Source organism: Phalacrocorax carbo, chromosome 3 (genome assembly GCF_963921805.1).
Source record: "Phalacrocorax carbo chromosome 3, bPhaCar2.1, whole genome shotgun sequence".
Lineage (NCBI taxonomy): Eukaryota > Metazoa > Chordata > Aves > Suliformes > Phalacrocoracidae > Phalacrocorax > Phalacrocorax carbo.
Genome location: NC_087515.1, coordinates 32,992,076 through 33,007,921, shown reverse-complemented (window position 1 = coordinate 33,007,921; position 15,846 = coordinate 32,992,076). Strand labels below are relative to the sequence as shown.

The window sequence follows — 15,846 nt, the reverse complement described above, 5'->3', positions numbered from 1 at the left end:
GGAAATGAGAGAGGGAAGAAGGAGATCACAAGTAAAATCATACAGATCAGAAGAAAGAATTTGTACAGAAAAGAGCATCCTTGAGTTTAAGAAGCAAAGCTTGTGTCTGCACCATGTAGAGACGCACACTGGGTGTTATGACAGGTGTTAAAGAAATACAGTACATTAAATGCAGGAATTAAGATGGTTATTCAAAAGCTAGAGCTGTGCTACGTGTAAGAGAAGATTGCAGGTGGAAAAGTCCGTTTAATATTCAAGACAGCTTTCAGACTGAGAAACTCTCAGCCATGTACATACAGCATGCCTGCAAGCAAGGGCACCCTGCAGAAGACCACATCTGCACCCAAACGGGCAACGCCCATGCTAGCCATGTGGGGAAGGTGCTTGACATCTTGCCGATATCTTCTGCTTCCCAGTGCAATCGTAGCCATAGCCAGGCTGGAAAAGCAGGGAAGGAGGAACACACCCCAAATTTTCAGCATGGGAAAAAAGAGAGAGCACCAGTTTAAGAAGCTTCAGCAAAAAGACATCCTAAGACAGATATCTGAAATTTCAGGCTGCGTATTGCAGGCTAACAAAATTGTAAGTGGAAACAGGATCCTTTGCAATGGCATGTTAGCCAGATTTAAAAAGGATGCATTACAGATAGCTCTACCCAGGTCAGTACTGAATAACAAAACCAAGAGACTTTTGTCATCCTGTGATTTGCCTGAAGTGGGATTTCCAAACCATTTCCAGATGCAAATAAAGTAGACATGGAGGGGGGGACAGAAAAAAAATAAATCAAACAAACCCAAAAGTCCCTGAGAACAACAGAGTCTTCTCCATTTCCTCCTTAATTTCAACCTTGATCCACCTCCCTCCCGCCAGGTCTCACCTTGCCATGGCTTCTCTCCACCTTTCGGAAACACTTGTTCAAGGAGAGGTTGTGTCGGACTGAGTTCTTCCAGCCAGTGGGTGCTGTGGCAAAGTAGGGGAAGCGCTCCAGGATCCAGCTGTAGATTTCTTTGACTGGCAAGCTCTTGTTGGGGGAATGCTCAATCGCCATGTAAATGAGAAGGCTGAAAGAGTACGGGGGTTTGGAAGTAGAGGATTTTTTTTCAGGGTTCTGGTAGCAGGATGGCGAGAAGGATGGCACACTGTCGCCCTCAATGTCATACAAGGGGCTAACGATTGGAAGACCCTCGCTTCCGAGGCTGAAGTTTGTTAGGAGGTTAGTACTTTCATGCAGCCAGTTCAAATTCGTGAGCTCATCGTCTGCTGAATCTCTGTCCACCACAGTGGCCTTCGGCCTGCCGGCATCGCCTGCATCGGGCAAGCTTCCCATCCCATGACACTGCCGTAGTCCTGCAGCTTTTTCTGCTCCTGGCGTTTCAGCTTTCTTATCCGGAGTCATTCCAGTGACTGGACCCATTTAGCTTTATTGGTCTGCAACAAAGGAGACAGTCAGAAATCAAGGCAAACCTTCAAAATCATGTTCAGTGGCAGCCCACCAAACCCAGACAGAATGCTGTATCATCCCCACACTGTACAAGAATACTGCAGTCACTGATAAGAGCGAGGGTCCAACACAAGCCCCCCTCTGGCAGTCTCACGAGCACGTTAACTCCCCCTCATTTATAACCAGAACTTAGGGTAAGCACTTGGAAACTGCTGTATCTATCTTGGAATGCCAATTTGGATAAAAAAATAATGGCTATTTTGATGTCAATATCTGAAATCTGAAAAAGACCTTAACAGGTAGATTCTAATCCATTCAGCTCTCACATTAACTCTTTAGTTATTATATTGTAAATTGATCCTATTTAGAAGTGTTTGCCTTTGGTGCCCAAAGAGTGAAAAATAAGTTGCAAAACTTAAATCAGCATTAAGTGAAGCTGTGGTCTCAGCACAAATTAAGTCTTTCCAACCCCCTACAAGTCACCGGCATGCCCAAGTACTGTCCCTTGTTTTCACCAGAGAAAGATCTGACCAGCCCATCGGTTCATCAGCTGGGGCCCATGGAGCTGCCCAGGTCTGAACAACCTTCTTTCCCCTCCTACAAGGCTTGCTGCTCTAACTCAGGCTTCCCTGCAGAGCAGAGGCTGGTGGGACCATCTCTCAACATGAAGGGACCGTCTGCTGGGGTGGCATTTCAGACCTGTTGCAGCGATAATGGCTGACCATTTGCTTTGAACTTTTCCCTAAATGAAAAAATACATACAAAATATAAAATTTTATCTATTAAAAACTGCCATACAGAATGCACAGTCTAATAGGCTACCCATGCTTTAGAGGCATTACACTAACAAAAAGCACCTTCTTGCTCATGGAGTTTTAAAAGGGATCATCTAGCAAACTAAGTTATGCTAACAGCTGTTTTTTCTGCTGGTGTGACCATGTTAGAGCTTCACTACACCTACAGCTTTGGCCAACATAACTGTACCAGATGTACAAGGCAACAAAACCACTCTAAAGATGTGGGGCGTGTGTATATACACACACACACAGGGGCCATACCAGCCTGCTATAAATACAAGGCACTCTGACTATGGATGCAGTTTACCAGCAAAGCTGAGATTCATATTAACAGTAAAAAAATTCAAAAAACCCCCAAATTAAAAAAACAAACAACGAAACAATCCAGTTCCCTGTCCCACTACGTGTGCGTGAAACCATTCTGGTTTCATGCTCCAGCTCCTACTGCAAAAGCTGAATTGCAAAGCTAGAATATTTTCTATATCATATCTTACCAGAGAGCTCTGTGCAGTTACTGGATATTTCCTTGTAACAGAAACACATGGCTTTGTGGACTTGTATCTTCTACAAAGCGGAGGCAAGCAGTTGGCCAGCTTGCATACATGGTCTGGCTGTCCCACCTACAAAACCACACTGCTGCCTGGCTCCCACCTGACAGCCTCACTGGGTCCATGCAATTACGCTGCCCAACCAGCCTGGAGACGTATTTGCCCAGCCTCCTTATTTTGGAGGAGGGGAGCAACGTGCACAAGGGACGTGTAAATGCGCGATGGAGGTGTGACCTGGTGATACAGAAAGGCAAAAGATACACCCATTTTACACTCCCCACAGGAGCCAGAGCCCCGCCAGCTCCTGCCCAGTGCCGGGCAGGTGTGGCATGCAGAATTCATGCCTCCCTGAGAAAACACACTGGGTTTCCCACCAGCAATTTCTTCTCCTCTCTTCATCTGCTCATACGCTTTCACACCAGCTATTGCAAAGCTGTTTTAACAGTAACACCTGAACCTATGCTCACCAGTACTAGCACTGGAAACCATCCCCAGATTTTCTATTTAAGTACAGGGACAGGCATGATTAACTACCAGCTCAGTCATTAAAAAAAAATTAAAGCAAAGTGAACTGCTCAAATAGCTGGTCAAAAATAGCTTTGCTCTCCCTACATTTTACTTCTCTCCCAAGCCATCAGAGCAGATTTATATTGGCAGTCAGTGACTGCTGGCTTTAAACACAGCAATATATACATATGCTTATGTCAATTTTCAGTCCTTTTTAAAATTAAAAAACAAACAAAGAGCTAGTGATAAAATTCATACAGTGAGACAAATCCCAATTCTGCTGCAATGTGAGTTGCACTATTTTCCTTATAACGATTAACTTTACCTCCTTGTTCAGCGCCTCTTTAGCCAGCTATGTACTAGCTTACAACTCTCAGCCATGTATTAGTAATTTTAGCACTCGGTTCATGTTGCACAAAATATCCCTTTGCAAATCTTCAGTCAGCACAGTAGATCAAGAACATGCACATGCACACGCACACATGCAAGTTTTAGGTCACTATATTTATTCCTCTGGTGAAATGGGGTAATAAAGTACGTTTCACAACACAAATATGGCTTGGATACTCTCACAGTCTTCCCAAAAACACAGAGGGAAGAAAAACATGTTAGCTTATTAAACTGGCACTTAAAATCAGGTAGGCTTTATGGTGTCAATGCACTATTTGTTTGCACAATGTTATGTGTTAGCAGAGAATCATTAGAATAATAAATACCCTACTTTAAAAAAATTATTTGCAAGCAATATAGTTACAGTAAATATTATAGGCTAATGCCACATCTCTCTTAGTAGATGCATTACAAAAATCCATGTCTCATATTACCTTCTTAGTGCCTAGTCCACAACCTTGCACATCATCTACATGAACACATCAGCAGGAATAAATATATTTTTTCTAGAAAGCTATAAAGGCCATTATTAGACTATTATCGCCTAGTAAGTAAGAAAAAATAAAATCACAGTTCCATAACTACTGCAGTATTCAAAGAGTCTTCTCCAGTGGTCTAAACTGAATGCTGCATCAAGGATAATTTAAATATAGAAACAGTAGAGTATGCAACAGGAAGAGTGATCTTAATGAAGTAATACCTAACTCCATTGTGATGGCAGTTAACGAGACTGGTAACATCGAGGACCATAAACTGATAATTTTGGCGCTGCGTTTCTGGAGATAGGCAGAGTTCCTAGACAGCATCACCTCAGCACCAACAACATAATGTGCTTTATACCACACTAACCTACCCATGCTTCGCTTGATCTCAGAATATTGTAACCTCTAATTCTGTCCAGTTTACTCTGGCCTGCTGCTGCATCAGTCTGAAGATGAAACTAGCGTTGGCAGCCTTCCTACTGCAAAGAATTGCAAAGCCATCAAAAGCTCACCCTTCCCCTAGACAAAGATCAACAACCACAACTCCAAAGGGTACCCCACAGATGGGCTAATTAACAGCCACGTTAATGTCTCTCTCACCTCTCGAGCACTCAAGGACCATGTGGACCATAGGACCTCCTCACTTCTCAAGCACCTGAGGACCATGTGGACCACAGGACCTTCTCTACCTATTCAGCTGAGACAGCACTGCTTTCTGCCTGTAGCAGCCTGGTAGGAAGCAACAGCAGTGCCACTGGAGCATATCTGAAGACACACAAGTGGTCAGCTTGCATGCCCTCCAAAGCCCCTCTTCATTTTCACAAAGCCTTAATGACACCCAAAATTCACAATTTCATTTTCTCTGTGTGTGCTCTGCCTGGCATAAGCAGGTGGGACTGTGAAAACACAGCTTCCAAGCTGTTGTTTTCAAGAATACTACTTCCAATATTTGGGGTTTAATATTTTATATAAGGTCCATGAAATTCACCAAAGCCATCTTTGCTGTAAGCTAGCAGGGTTTTGTAGGCAGGGATGACCCAGTGGGAATTTCACAGTAAGAGCAAGGAGAGCAGACTGTGAGAAGAGAAAGAGCACGAAGCTCACCAGTGAAGACATCGCAATAAAACTGTGTACGCTTGGACCCTTGGATTTTTTGTTAATGTTTCTCACTGTTACTGGTTAGAAGGGTTGACGCAAACAAGGTTAGAGATAGCCACTAGGACTTGCTCTCCACAGTGCTCCCACCCAAGCTGAATTAGCAGCACCAGTGTGAAACAGGGAGGGAGGGGAGAGGGAAGCCTAGCAGAAAGGCAAGGTTAAGAGCGCACACGAGCATTGCAAGGCCACTCAGTGAAATTTATCTTCCACTCCTTTATTCCCTCACTGCCACCTTCCCTGCCTCTGCAGCTACTCCAGCGGCAGCAAAAGCCTTGCAACAAAACCATCTCCAAATGACACACGCCTGCTCAGCTATTGAGACACACTCCCTGTCCCCCTCCGGCTCTCCCGGAGTCACTTCTTACTGAAGGAGGATGGCAGATGGCAACCATTTAACCGACCTCTCCTGCTGGCACACTGTACGCCCAGAGACTTGCTGCAATTCCCCCGGGGACCGCCCCAGCCCCATAAGCAGAGCAGGAAGGCAACTCCAGCCACGCAAATGCAGAAATAACATGCTTTAAGTGCACCTCTAAAAAAAGTGCAACAGTTTACACTCTGTCCCTTGTGCTTTGCCCTGCAATATAGAGAATACCAATAGGTGCCCTATCTACACAGCAACACAGCACATTGCTGTTAATCAGTATTATAATTTGCAGCTGAAGGATGAAGTATTCAAAGCCTGAGACCATCATGCATCCAAACCCTAAGGAACTCAAGCACCTATCTCCTGTAAGCTCCTTTAAAAGAAAAGCCAACGAAAACACCTACTCCTCATACACGAAGTACTGCAGCAGAGGTGCACGTTATTTTGCATGGTAATTATATACAGAGGACTATGATTCTAGGGTAAGAAGATTAAAACGCTGCCAAGTCAACTGAGGTTGCTCAACTAAAAGTTAGGGCCAGAGATGACCTTCTGTCCAGCAGTCTTATGTTTTTGGCATTGCTCAAGAGCATACGGAAATAATAAATGCCGGTCCAGCACCCAAACCAGTTAAGTCCTACTCTTCCAGGCCTCTCGCAACCTGGACAGCACAGTCCATGTCTGAAGGGGCTGATAAAGGCTGCAGGTGTATTCAGGTGGCAATCAGGTTCACAGAAGCCCTAACAGATTGGAAGAGATTCAACGTCATAAGACAAGGTAATTTTTGCAGTCTTCTCTCAAACTCACTCAAGAGCTCAGTTTGGGAAAGGTAATGGGGGCTGGACGGCCCTCAGGCTACTGGAGCATATCTGGGGTTAAATCAAGTTTGCATGCCCCTGTATACATACACAGCCATGACTTCACTGGATGGAAGTCCTTGAGCACCACTGTGTTCTGCCACAGAAATGAATATTTTAATGCACAAGCATTTTATGAAGACAAAGCTTTTTTAACAAAACTGGGAGTCCACTTGGGCATATATCATCAGGCAAGCAGAGAAGCATGGTTTTTTGCAGTAGCAGCCCTTCTTCAAGAAGTCTCAGCTCCAGCAGAGTCCGGGTCAAGGGGGCAAAGAGATAGATACCAAAGGTGATGTTCTCCAAAACCAGCAGTGTTTCAGGTAACAGTGCACAGCTGTTGTTTTAATACTATGGCCACCATGGCTGGACTCATTGACCCAACAAGAAAGGATCCAGCTTTTACATTAAAAGACGCCATAGACCTCGTTCATGCCAAGTTAGTGCACGAGCAGAGCTGCTGCTGCAGCTGCTTCACCCTTTGCTCTCCAGTGGCATGGGATGAAAGGTGCCATTTGGCATCTGCCCCAAGTTAGGAAAACCTCAGTGCCCCAGGTTAGGACAACCTTCTCTACAACTGAACGTACCTATTTACTTCTGTAGAACCAGCCAAGCAACTAGGTCACCTCTGCTAGTAGCTGGAAGACACAGAACTTGCTACCAGTGCAGTAATTTCCCTCCTTATTTAGAAAACAAAAATTAAAAAAAAAAATAATCTTACCATGCATTGTCTAAGTCTACTAGACATAGACATATTCTACTCTAAGGAATAGAATACGATTTTAATGCAGGAGAAGAGATTTTTAGCCATAACACACGTTAATGACAGCAGCTCTGCAACCACACTCTCTGCCACAAGCTCAGGGCATGCAGCCTTAGTTACAGAGCCGGAGCAATTTGTGTACTCTACACACAACTTTTGTACTAACACATACATGCTCTGAGAGAATATTTTAAAACATTGGTATGTGCCTTTGCATGCAAGTAACTATACCAACAGCAAACTCTTCTATTGATTTTTCATATACCCTTGCATTTATGGGAAGTGTATCGACACCGGGGTTTGTGCCTACTTAAATACATTAATGTAGGTATCGCGTTGCTAGAATAGCACAAGAATTACACAAATAAATGACTGTCACACTCACCTACACAAGTTTACAATAAACTTTCAGGACAGCACAGGACCAACTACAAGTTTTTGTGCATTAGAGGGAAGAGCACCAACGAAAAAAAAAATCTTGGCACAACTAGTGGAAACACATTGATAAAAAGCACCACATCCGCTTGACTGGGAGCATTAAAAGCACGACACCAGACCATTTTTCCCCCCATTAATTTAGCCTTCCCCCCCTCTTCATCCCCTTTGTCTCAGGCTGCCCTGCTCCATCCCCTGCCCACCTCACATGGGCGCCTCAGCAGGCTGGAGGTCAGCCTGAAACCCCCCTCAGCCCTGTGAAAGACCTATATTTGATTACAACACTATATGATGTCACGTATCCAAGACAACTAAAGGCATTACAGTCTCCCAGGGACAAAACCGCCTCTCGGCCATAGATTTTGGCGAGCTGGGGCCCGTTGTCTGCCGGGGAGAAGAACAGGCAGCTGCACCCCCCGGCAGCAAAATGCACCCAAAGATGCTCCCCCAGGACAGCACCCACAGCAGGCAGGACCCTTCCCACTCCCCTTGGCATGCAAAGGGGGATAAATTTAAAATAATTGTTTAAAACCCCATTAAAAAGGCAGTTATTGGCATCTCAAAGCCAGCCTGAAAAAAAAAAAAACAAACCAACCAAAGGACCTGAGAAGCGGTGAGCTTGGGGGTTTCTTTTTAACCTTGGCATTGGTGGGCTCAAGGGAGGAGAGAGGTTTTCCAGGTCCTTGCTGAACTACTTCCAAGACTTTCTCATTTTAATGTCCCTTTAATGTCAATATTATCCCACACACTCTGATCTAATCAAAGGCGGGGGGCAGGGGGGGAGGAACCCAAAACATGGTAACAAAAATCAATTAAAAGATCCAATATTGGGAATAGTTAAGAAATGCTGCAAAATTTAAAACGGGAAGGGAATAAACCCTTATCATAGCCCAGGGAAGGGCAGGGAGTGAGAGAAAGGGGTTTCATCTGAGATCTAACTTGTACGAAAGAAGTTTTAATTTATTAAAGTACATGTATACACACACACACAAGTGAGTTTATGATTGAAATAAACATCTGAAATGAAAATACTAGGTAACCTCAGACATGCCCAGACCCCAGTCCAGACCCTGTGCACAGCCCAGACCCTCTGGGCCATTCATTCCAGAGCTGCCTGCAGGGACTTCACAATCGTGAAGGATTTCCAAAGGCTGCAGTCACTGTTGGATGGGGTTCCCTGTGCCTCAGATGTAAAACATGAACATGAAAATAGTCTGAGTGTAACAGAGAAACTGGGAAGTGATTAAAAAACAAGAGTCAAATCTCAACTATTAAGAAAAGCCCTTGGGTGTCACAGAAAGCGGGGGAGGGGGGAAGTACTTTTAAGAAAAATGCTTTACTGCCAGTAGTAGCTTTTCAAACGTAGCTTTTCAAAAGATGCCTTCGGGTCATGTTCCTTAAATTCAGTACATTGCTTGCTAAATGGACTAAAATGCAAAAAAAATGTAAGCCATTGATATGTTCACAAGTAAGCCATTTGAGCAAATGCCTTGCAAAATAATTCTGATGCTAATTTCCTTCCCAGGGTAACCCTTCCACGTGTTTCCCTACCATCCTCTTGAAACAGGAGTGAATATATCTACATCTCAGCTGGTGCTAGTACCAATTTACCAACACTAGAAAACATAATGCTATCTTTTCCATCCAGCTCTTCTGCCTTCTTCAGCCTTGAAGTACCAGAACTCTCGATTTTCAGCTGGAAACGAACAATTTGAAGCTTCACCCCAAGTGACCCTCATGCAAGATTGAATTTAAAAGCATCATCGGAACCATACCGCAAAGCCTCCAGCTGCGGCGCTTACAGCCATGTGCGGGCCTTCCCCTACGGCCGGCGACAAACTTGGTCTCTGCATTACAGCCACAGACCTGCGTACCTCAATATGCCTTGGAACGGCATCGTTGAGTACCTTCAACTTTATTGGTGTGACTGCATTTTCCATCTATAAAGTGCTGGATGGGTGGTAAGCGTGGTATGGGTGATGCTGCTCAATCCTCATGTTATTTCACTTAGGCATCTGGGTGTCCCACCAGTATACGTTGTACGAATTGCCATCACGTTTTTATTGTGGACTTCATGACGTGTGACTGGATGTGTTCCCAAAGCCCATTTCCTGGAGCAGCTTATCTTGATACCAGGCTCAGGCTCAGGCTTTGCTTCTTCTCTCAGTGCATTCCTATCTTGCAGTTTGTAGCTACTTTTAGTTTCCCGGCTCACGTGTGGTCCCCTGCTTGCTTTCTTTTTAACAGTTTCTCTGGATTGCATTGTGCTTAGGTTTTTGACGAGTGTTTGGTTGCCTAAAAGATAATTACTGGATGTGGAGAGAGCTCAGCGACTAGAAAACTTGCACAAAGTAGAGCTGAGTGAGCGGAAGCTGGAAATCTTGCTGCCACGCACCAGCAGCAAGTGCTCATCCCTCATCCTCTGGTCTGTGAGGACCATCACCAGACCTGTTATCCGCCAGTTTGGTTTGGTTTAGGGTTGTTGAGTAGTCAAAAGTATGAGCTGGTATGCTTTTGGGCTTTTGACCATGCCATATGAGAAGTGTCAGATGGCGTCTTGTACCTTGATGGTCTAGTTTTGCTAGCATGGGTGCCTGCCTTCTGTGTTTAGAGAAACTTGTGTCTTCTGTAGCCTTCCATCTGAAGGTGTACCTCAACATACAAACCCTGTCTGATTAAACGGGGCCATTTTTCTATACGGGAAACCTGCTTGGTCCACTTGTTCCAGTGTGGAGTCACTGTATAGAAGAAAAGGTAATGTAATGCCACAATCATTATGAGCAGAGGCATTAGTCTGATATAAAGTAACTCTGAAACAGAAAGCCAAGTTCAACAGTTGTGGAGTAAAATTAAGAGCAGGTTGGCTGGGGAGGTCAGCACAGTGAAGAGCATCGCTTTGCCATGCCTGGGGCTCTGGAGGAAAACTTGTGCTTGGGGAGCAGGGGATGGGAAACAGCAATTGCTGACAGCTTCACGATCACGAAGTTGTACTGGTAACGTGGTGGTGGCAACCACCCACCGTCCCATTAGCAAGTTCAGAGAAGCGGCATCAGCCACCTTAGACCACAACCGCCACCCTGCAAGTCAGCCAACGTACACGGGTAATGCTGACCCGAGTAAATTGTATCAGGATTTTCTGCCAGTGGGAACTGGGTGAAACACATTCCCAATTTATAATCTAATCCTTACAGAGGCTGCAGAATAGGGCTGGGGACTGATTTCTGCCGCAGCAGTAGCCAATTTAATGGAGTCCCTAACATACCCTAACCTTTGAGGAAGAAGTAGAGAGCTCTAAGTTTAGTTTGAACATGACAGAAAAAAAATGTGAACACACGGTGGGGGGGGAGGGGTAGTAAAAATCCACATCTTTGACTTCTGGTATAAATCCTCCAACCTGCACCATTTCCAGGCTTCTCTTGAAATGTCCTGGTACATGAGCGAGCAGCCAGTCAGTAACACGGGTATTTTTACCCCAGACACGACAGCTTGTCTTCCTGGTTGCTGACTGCGCAGACCTCCAGGCACTCAGCACAGAGGAGCATCCAGCAGTGCCCTCCAAAAGCGAGTGTGACCCAACCCACGTGCTTCTCCAGCCGTAACATTTTACAGGGAGGAGGCAGAGTACCAGGGGTCATAAAGACGCTGGCTGGCATCAGGCAGCACTTCTTCTGTACAAGGTTTATTACCAAAGCATGGGCAAGCTGTCTCCCGCTGGCTGACTTAAATTGTACTTTACAAGTATGCTGGAGCATCGCTGTGTGCTTTTACCCAGCACAGTGAGGATGGGATAGCAAGTGCATCGTCACATGGCATGCGCTAAATCAGAAGGCATGTGTAATATAACAGGGAACAAATAAACAGGTACCACACATAAAGGTTCAGCCAGAAAAACATGAAGCAGCACCTCAGGGGTTTCTTGTTTTACTTGTGGGCGTCCTCTCTGGGAGCCAAGGAAGCTGCTGGATCTGGGAAAAGACTCACCATGTGCACCCAAAACAACCCTTTCCGTTGCTGCGCTGGGATGTGGATGAGGTTTGCAGTCTGCAAGCGTGCACTTGTCGAGAGAAGCCGCGTGCTGACGTTGAGTCACCCAGTGCCGCTGACAGCAGCGTCTCGGCACAGGAAGTTGCCCAACACCATTTCGGTTGTCGAGCGGCGGGGCACACACGCTAGGATAAGGCACTCACGGCCTCCATCTACTTCCCTCAAAAAAGTTAGCATCAATGCAGTGACATTCTATATACGAGCTTATACACAAGACATCTCATTAATAGGAGGGGGAGGAACAGCAACAGCTGTAATAAAACTTGAGGAGCCAAATGGAATAAAACAGACAGAATTTACACCTGTGCTAAAAGGTAGTGAGCATGCATCCGTACCGCTGACAGCCTTTGCTTACAGGGACTAAAGGCTGCTTTTCACTGATTTACAGCAAGGAAAGGAAAGCTGTATTTCACACAGCTTGTTTTCCGCCGCGGCAGTACAGTAAGGCTACCCCATTGAAGGGAACAGCATAAGGGATGCACAGCAGCGGCAGCTGTGGGCACACCATTGTCACTCCTCCCAAAACTCCTACTTTCTATCACTGCACCAGCTATAATCCCACTGTCCAGCTCATTCTGGTAAGGTAACACAAACTGTATTTGGAAAAAATCTTCTGAGTGCCTGGGATATTTCCTCCCATAAACACCAGCTCCTTTTAATCCCAACAATGAGAAGCCAAGGAACAATGACGAGGGAAGAAGGTGGAATTACAACCCTAGTGTAACCAGCAACAAAACTTCCACTGTTTTTATGGGAACAAACGTTCCCATGCAAGAACTACATTGCTTCCTCATCAGTTTAAACTAAATCCATACACAGCACCTTCAGGTGCCAACCTATCTCATTCACCAAAAGTGCCTGGCTTTGCTCAATGTGTCAGGTTTTCAAGCCAAATTCATAGAGCAGGCAGAGCCTGTGGTTAATTAGAGATGGCAAAAATGAGCCTGATGTACCTAAGCCTCTGTCTCCTTTCCCAGGTGCTACAGTCGCTCGCCAGGCAGTCCTTTTTCTCGTCCGACAGGACCATTGCACATCTCCATCTGCTCCATTACTTACTGGACTGGCACGTCCTGACACTCAGAGTTGTGGCAATGCTGGTGCCTTCCATCTCAAGCTCTCCAGAGGACACAGGAGGGCTCCTCAAGCAGAAAACCTGTGGCGGTTGGAGCTGTTGAGGCAGCACACTCCTTGGTTGGTGTCCCCTTTGGATTAAAAAAAAAAAAATCTTACTTCTGGGCTGAGCAATCCGTGCAGAGTTCCTTCAGCATAGCTCCTCAGCGGCAGCACCCAAAAGGGTCACAGCTTCACCCTCTGGTCAAGACGCTGATAATGAAGACATCCGACTTTTATTCCCGCAAGGTCCCCAAGAGCGCTCAGGGCCGCACACCTGACAGTACGGGGTGGGTGCCTCCAGCTCCCTCCAGCCCCCTGCTCCCAGGGCAGCACCACAGCTGGAGCCAACGCAGCATCTCCACCACGCTCTGCAAGTGTAAACGCCACGTGCAGGCACCGCTCAGTTTATGGGGCATTTGGGTGGACAAAAAGACTAAGAGCACAGAAAAGTCCTAGATGTATGCATCTTGTGTAGGCAACTCAAACATACCAAGTGAGAATTACCATCTCCTCCCTATTTCTACAACACTCGAGTCACGCAGCTGGACACAAGCGAGCCCCCCGCAGAAGCCGAACCACTGCGGCAGCACGTGGACAAGCTCAGAAATAACACACCCTGGCACTCAGCTAAGTTCATGAGCTCAAGCTCTGTGCCGTGTTAACTGCTACTATATCGCTTTCAGTTCAGAGTTGATGTGTCCAACTGCCTTCTGCAGAGCTTGGGAAATGTGAGTTGGCACCTGCCAAGGAGAAAAAAAAAGGGGGGGGGGGGGTGGTGGGCAAAAACCCACAGAAAAACAACACCCTGCAAACTATTCAGGTTTTCTGACAGAAGATGATGCCAGCTTAGTTTTTCTTGCATAGGTATAGCATCACACCAGCCTTCTGGGAGGGAAGAAGGACCCCAAACCAAGAAACACAACAGAAATTAAATGATTCACGTGCCAGCATATTACAACACAACCGTTACCAAAGTCCATCTAAATGCAAGTGCACCAATAACAGGATTTGGAGAGAGAGAGTGTGTGTGTATATATATATATGTAGTATATTATATACAAAATTATCTTGATTTCACAGGTTAGCCACAAACTTAATCAAGTCACCTTCACAGCATTCAAGTCCAACATAATTCAGCATTTTTAACTTTACATTTTGCACATAATGCCCATCCCTTAGGCAGGCACCAAGGCGGGGAGGTGAGTTTATTGGGCGCCGCTCAAGGTTATTCCGTGTTTTCTGGTTTTACTCTTTGTCCTCTTTACTCTTTGTTTGGGCCTTGTCAGAATCCAAACCTTTACGAACAAAAGCCAGTTTCCGCTCCCATACAAACTGGGAGACGAGGAGGATTCGTGTCCCCGAGCAGGAGCAAGCCAGGCGGGCAGCAGGACGCTGCCCCTCCGCCGCCACCCTCCCTCACCGCCCAACTCCGCCAAAAACCCCCGAAAAAGCCGGAAAACTCCGAAGAGCCACGTGCAGACCCCAGCCTTGCCTCCAGCACCTCACGACCAGTTCCCAGCGTTTCACCCCAAAACGCGGGACCCCCGTAAGGCGTCTCCCACTCCCCCCTCACCTCCGCAAACCACAGACCCTGTGGACACCCGTGGGGGCTTCCCACCGGTTCGGGGACGACGGGGCGCGCCGGAATAACGCCCAAAGGGCGTTTGTTTAGTTAAATAAAGCCGTTGGGGGTCTCAGCGCGGTGACGCGGACGCGGGGGGCACGGCGGGGCCGCGCTGCCGGGTCCCTGCCCCGGGCGGGCCCCGCTCCCATCACCCCACTCGGAAGCGCGTAAGAAGCGCGGGCCTGCGATGCCGTGGGAGGTTACCCGCGTAAAACCCGCGGGCGGGCGGACGGACAGACGGAAGCTCCGCGGAGCCGCGTCGGGAGGAGGAGCTGGGGGGGGGGGGGGGGGGAGGGAGCAGGGGGTGGCCCCGCTCCGGGCACGGCCGCCGCGTGGGGGGGTCCTGACGCACCGTGCGCACCCCCCATCCCCCCCCCCCCCCCCCCCGCATCGTCGTCGAGACCGGTTGAAGAGGAAGCGCCGCGGGTTGTCCCCACGCGGGAGGGAAGGAGGGGGGTGTCGCTTCTCCGCCTCCACGCGTGGGGCGCAGCATCCCCGAGGGGGGCACCGGCCACCCCCCACAGCACCAGCGAGCCCCGCCACCCCGCTCCCCGCGCTTTCCCATTCCCCCATGAAACCCTCCCAGAGCGTTAAAAACAAAAAAACCCCAACCCCCCAAACCCCGAAAACCCCCGAAACTAAACCAAAAAAAGGGAGGGGAGCAATAAAAACGGGCGTGGGGATTGACGGGGGGCGGGGAGAGAAAGGGGAGCGCCGGCTCCACTCACCGCGGTCATGAAGCCGTGCGGCCGCCGGCGCGGACACAATATGGCAGCGGGGGGATGTGTCAGGGAGCAGCTGCTCCCTGCGCAGCGGCGGCGGCACCGCCCTCCCCGCCTCCCCATGGCAACCAGGAACACCCCACCAACACCAACACCCCTCCGTCTCCGGTACCGCCTTCCCGCTCCGCCCCGTCGGCCCCGCGGTGGCGGCGGTGCCGGAGGGGCCCGTCACCCCGGGGCCGACGGGGCGGCGTGAGGTGCTTCCAGGCTCCTGCTGCCTGGGGAAAGTTTCTAGCCCCCCCCTCAAACAGCCCCCAAAAAACAAATTTGAAACATAAAACCTCCTTCTAGTTTCACTTCCCTTCCGTCTCCCTTTGCACGTCTACAACCACCCTTGTGCTGGTGTATTTTCCACCCCTTTTCCATGTTTTTCTCATTTCTCCCATGACATTAAACCTTTTTTTTTTTTTTTTTTTTTTTCTGTCCTCCTAACAAAGATGAAGCCGCCGTGTTTGCTCTGCCTTGTAGTGCATTGTCCTCCACTCGTGCCTTCGGCTTTAAGCTTTTCAGGGCGAGAACTTTGCTGTTTGCTTAGCGG

The 15,846-nt window shown here is 47.6% G+C and overlaps 1 protein-coding gene across 3 annotated transcripts in view; it reads right to left on the bottom strand.

Moving 5' to 3' along the window:
• The window catches only part of FOXN2 (forkhead box N2), a 35,925-nt gene extending 20,562 nt beyond the window's left edge, over positions 1–15,363 (bottom strand). For 2 of the 3 annotated variants that reach the window (XM_064446442.1, XM_064446444.1), the window contains exons 1-2: positions 15,255–15,363; positions 878–1,428 (exon numbers count right to left, since the gene is read on the bottom strand). In XM_064446442.1, coding sequence (XP_064302512.1) covers positions 878–1,414 — 537 coding nt within the window. In that variant the 5' untranslated portion in view covers positions 1,415–1,428; positions 15,255–15,363. Of the gene's footprint in view, positions 1–877; positions 1,429–12,845; positions 12,992–15,254 lie in introns of all 3 variants that reach the window. The other variant, XM_064446443.1, reaches the window with a different exon arrangement.
• Positions 15,364–15,846: the final 483 nt, after the last annotated feature.